General features: G+C 31.0%; 1 protein-coding gene across 1 annotated transcript in view; it reads right to left on the reverse strand.

Moving 5' to 3' along the window:
* Positions 1–148: 148 nt before the first annotated feature.
* The window catches only part of LOC106470941 (mitochondrial import receptor subunit TOM40 homolog 1-like), a gene marked incomplete at its 5' end in the record, with an annotated part of 8,993 nt that continues 3,497 nt past the window's right edge, over positions 149–5,644 (reverse strand). Inside the window, one exon of the mRNA XM_013931519.2 lies at positions 149–1,498. Within this exon, the coding sequence (XP_013786973.2) occupies positions 1,359–1,498 (140 nt within the window). The remainder of the gene's footprint in view (positions 1,499–5,644) is intronic.

Raw genomic sequence — 5,644 nt, forward strand, 5'->3', positions numbered from 1 at the left:
AATAGTTACATCAGCCATAAATATGATTGAACAGTAATCTTTGATAGGTTGTTTAGGCAGAGTATTCATAATGAATCTAAGTTTCAAATGGACAGCAACTGCCTGTTGTAGAAACCTACAAATGTAGAGGACGACGTTTCGAAAATCTTCCGCCTTTCGTCTTCAGGTAGGTTTCTACAACAGGCAGTTGCTGTCCATTTGAAACTTAGATTCATTATGAATACTCTGCCTAAACAACCTATCAAAGATTACTGTTCAATCATATTTATGGCTGATGTAACTATTTTCTGATGTTCTTTTACACTTTTGTTAAAACTTTTGTTTGTTGCTGGAAACTAATTTAATTTTCACCATATAACTTGATCAAAGCACATTTTTTTCTCAGGATATATATATAGTTCTGAAATAAGAAACATAAGTACATTTTGATTGCAAGTAATAAATATAGAATTTAGATTACAACATAGTTTGGTAACTATTTATGATTCTTACAAAGTCCTACACAAACTCTGGGTCACACTAAACATTTAAATAAGATTGGTGGAATATGAATGTCCAAATGTTGCAGAATATTCAAAGTAATTATAAATATTAAATTGAGCAATGAATTTCAGATTTTATACTTCACTATTGCTTTCCTATCCTCAAACTAATTTCTTCTAAAAGGAAATAAAAAGTTCATATATTGTCTTTCACTGTATTATTAAAGTTCATTTCTTAAGTTACTGAATAAATATAATTAACTTAATGTATGAGTTTGCCATAATATTTGGGTTTTAGACTGCCTCTGAAGTATGCTTGTTTTTAATGGTTGTGTTACACAAACAGTTTTCACATTCTTAAGTATAAACATATCATGAATAGCTTGAGTAAGACAAAGCTGTAAGCTGTCTGTGTTAGACTAATTTACTGTACGTTTGGGAACTACAGCAGTGACTAAATGCAATTTAAAACGAATACAGAACAGCTTGAATTTTAGCTGTTTGAATTTTTTAACGAAGAGCACATGAAAATTGTTGTATTGAATCTTGTCACATGAAATCAACAATCAAATACAGAAAACAATATCCACATGAACTTAAGAATAAATCTATTTTATTGGCTTTTATGACACGTTCGTTCGTTAAACAATGAAGCTGATAACACAAATTTTTTTCTAACTGTAACAATGCTAAAAATGAGTGCACTTATAGCCCATTTGGCTCAATCTTAATGAACAGCAATGGTAAATTATATATAATGTCTCTTTAAAAAATCACAAGCTGCATCCTTCTCGTCACGGTAAACTAATGTGTTCAGCTTGACTTGCAGTTTTGCATTAAAATATTTCTAAGTTATCTACATATAGTATCTGATGACTATCCTATAATAAGTCCACAACCAAACCGTGATTGATTTTTAGCATGATTCAACATTCCACTTAGAGCAAGAGTGAATGGAAGAGGTTGCAACTTCTTCTCAAGAACTGCTCCTACAGTCCAGTTACTGTCAACAGTACCTGCAAGTAACAAGAACCTGTTATGTTACAAACTGTTGGAGGTGGCAAGTAATAGTTCATTTTGAATGGTGTAATGAGCTTTCTTCACCTTTGATAGTTTGGAAACAGTGTCTTGAATGGTCAACGTATCCTAAAGTCCTGACAAAAATATCAGAACTTTAGTCTCCAAATTACCAGTGCTGGATGAAACTCATTTCATGGTCCAAAATGAAGAATGTTTGTGATTAACTTAAAATTAAAAATTTTCATAACCATTAAATGAAAATATTACAAAAAAAGTTAGAAGTTAATAACAGAATGGTGAGCACATATTTGAACAGAATCTATCCTAATGTGACATTATTCAATAAGAAGTCCAACAAAATATTAAATGTGTTAAAGAAAAGTAGTTCTAAACTTAAGAATTTTATCATTTGATGTTCAGCCAGCCATTGGCAAAATTGCAGATACCTGTGGAAACACCTGGACCTTTCTGTAAGAGTCTAATCTAATGTTTTGAATTATTTCTAAATCTTAAAATATTTTATTTCTGTTTACAATATTTATTAATTAGAAGCATTTGAATATCCATTTATACAGTTTACATCCAACATAGTTCTTCATTAAAACACTACCAGGTCTATTACTCCTAACACTACCAAAATATTGAAAAGTAACTGAAAATATAAACAGATAACGTGAATAACTTCAACCTCCTGAAATGTTCTTATGTTATTTCTGTAAATCATACACTATCAGGTCTATTACTGCTAACACTACCAAAATATTGAAAGGTAATGTGTATAGCTAACTGAAAATATAAACAGATAATGTGAATAACTTTAACCTCCTGAAATGTTCTTATGTTATTTCCATAAATCATGCATATTTCTTCCAATTTATTTAATCTACTTTTCTGTCTGACTCTTACACACAAAATTAATATAGATAATTTATAAAATACAATAATCTAACAAAGGATTCTGCTATACTTAAAAAATAAAAGAAATAAAAGAAAAAGACAGAAGAAAAGATAATTTTGGATTTCCAGATCAGAAAATTTAAGCTACCAACTAAATATGGTAACAAATAAATTTGGAGGCATTATGATTAATTATGGGTGTACTAATATTACTGTATGTTAAAATATTAATATAAACCATTTTCCAACTTGAGTCATGATCACTTTTACCATTAACACAACTGATTGTTTGACCAACGGGTCAAGAGGAACTATTATTGACTTTATCAAAGGCCCAAAGAGGTCAGTTACTGACGTTATGATTGAATTTGATGAAAATATTCAGGAAAAGAATGTCAGCAATGTGAAAATATAAAATTCTTGTGGCACAATACCCGAATGTAACTGTAACCCCAACTGAATTCAAGTATAGTGTACGAGAAAGGCACCATAAACAATTATTTCAAGTGAAATTCATTCAATTTCCCATCAAACTTTGCTGACCATCACTGCTCACAAAATGCAAGGCCAAACTGTATCCAAGTCCATGAGCCGTGTAACTGATTTAAGTACTGTTTTCACTAGTTCACAAACATATATTATTTTGGGTCGGGTTCAGGAATTAACTCAGATATATTTTCCAAAGTTTGTTGAGTCAAAATTCAAATGTGACCAATCAGCGTATGCTGAAGCAAAGACTCTGTAAGAGAAAGCTATTAATATCATTTCAACACAATGGAACACTAGAAACGAGGATGTAATGAGCATATCAGTGCTGGATTGCTGGTCTTTATGTAAGCACTATGAAGATATCTTGAATGATGGAACAATCTTAAAAAGTGACATTATCTGCATAACAGAAACTTGGCTACTATCAAATGACTTTTTCGTGCCAGGTTACAAGATATCTGCAGCAAGCAAAGGCCGAGGAAAATTAATGTATGCGAGGTCTGAATATAACAGTTTATGATGACTTTCAAATGCTGAAACTTGAAGATGATTCAGTTGATGTTATTACATTTTACTGATCTCAGACCTGCAATGATGATTCCTTGTATGAAGCTATTAAAAACATGATTTGTCCTTTGTGGGGATTTCAAACTACATTGTGATCTTTCAACAAGAGCAGACTCATTGATGTCAACATTACAAGACCATCACCTGATTCAAATAGTTCACACTTAGAGGGTCATATAATCAATCATGTATATACTAGATTAATTGAACATTCAAGTTACTTTTTTCAGACCACAATTGCATATGTTGAATTAGTTAAGAGTCTTTCTCCTATGGCACTTTGGTCAGTTAGACAATATTACAGTGATTATTTATATACCGGTATCTGAAATTTAGTACTCGTATTGTATAAATAAGATCCAGTTGTAGGCCTACTTGGGAAGGTTCTAGACATAAAAAATAATGTTAATTGAGCCATAAATCCTGAAATTGGGAACATTTTTAAATCAAGAGGGAATCCTCGATAGCCACGGCACTTGAAATTCTTTTAAGCAGGATTAGAGTAAATTAATCTACGAGACCTTTTTTTCCTTTTTATTAGCTATATTTTTGTGCACCAGCAATACCAAGCATGGGATGCATGAATGCACGATTCAATTTTATTACTCATTAGGATCTCTAACAGCTTACCCTCAAATTGAAATTATTTTAGGCAAGATTAGAATAAATTAATTTAGGAGACCTTAAGCTTAGTCAAATATATCAATCGAAAGGGTTTGATCTCCGGAGTCCAAAACTGCAATTAGGTCTCAAATTGGTCAAGAGATGACGGAGCTATGAGTTAAAAGTTTGTACTTGAAAAAAAAACAACCTAGAGCCATTCTAGGAGTTCCTATGGTGCAGCTAAAAATAAAGTAATATAAAATAAGGCAGCAGTTGTCCATTTCTGAAAAGATTACCAAGTTACAGTAAGCAAGCATTCTTGCACAAAACTAGTTATCATTCTCATTAGTGTATTGATACTACTACTGACAGAGAAATGGTAGCAAAATAAATACTTAAAAAATTTATTGTCATAAAAACATTTTTTTTTGCATACAATGATAATAATACATTAACTAAATAAGCAATATCAAGTAATATTTACTATAAACTAGGTTCAAATATATTTTCACTACATTTTCAAATTAATAATTAGATAGGAACCCAAATTGTCACCATACACAAAACTATGTGAGGGCTATCTGTGCTAGCCATCCCTAATTTAGCAGTGACAGACTAGAGGGAAGGCAGCTAGTCAACACCACCCACTGCCAACTCTTGGACTACTCTTTTACCAGTGAATAGTGGGGTTAACCATCACATTATAATGTCACAGAAGAAGAAAAATAGCAGATTGAAAAAAGCAACAGAAAAAGGTTACTTTAAAGCAAGACCAAAATTATAATCAATTTTATAGAGAACATTTCTTTCAATACATTTGAATACAAAGGAGACCATGTTCATTTATCACTATTTACAGTCCCAACTAGCACACCAAACAATACACAAACTTTCACAAAACAAGATTATATAACACCAATAATTCATCATTTGCAATAAACAAAGGAACAAAATCTATTAAATACTGTCAAAAAAAACCTACATAACTAGTAAGGAAAGTAAGATATTAAGAGAAAATCATATACATTTGTTATATAAATTCAAAAAAAAGAGCTCCCTCTGCAGATCAAAAATACAAGCCTAAAAAACCTACTTACCATTAAGAGAAAATGAAGTATAAGAAACCATAATTACCAGGTTTGAATTCATATAATCTGTGGTATGATAAAAAAGTACAGTTGTTCAAAAACTATGAGACAATCATAGACCAATAGCTGAAGCTTCCCAAATATAATATTTGAATATAATTACAGAGAAAGTAATAATAAGCTTACAACTAATAAAATGAAAATTGCTACATGTGAGGAAACACACTAAAGATTATTGTTTCAACATAATATTATTACTGTCTTGTATTTTCACTAACAACGAGTAATCAGTAAGAGTCCATGTAAGAACTAAAGTTTGAAGCATAGAGAAAAATGTTTAAAATTTGTTCAATCATAATGAATCTAAGTGAATGAATCATAATGAATCTAAGTGAATGAATCATAATGAATCTAAGTTTCGAATGGACAGCAACTGCCTGTTGAAGAAACCTATGACTGTAGAGGACGACGTTTCGAAAATCTTCCGCCTTTTGTCTT

The sequence above is a fragment of the Limulus polyphemus genome, unplaced genomic scaffold (assembly GCF_000517525.1).
Source record: "Limulus polyphemus unplaced genomic scaffold, Limulus_polyphemus-2.1.2 Scaffold4310, whole genome shotgun sequence".
In the NCBI taxonomy this organism is placed as follows: Eukaryota; Metazoa; Arthropoda; class Merostomata; order Xiphosura; family Limulidae; genus Limulus; species Limulus polyphemus.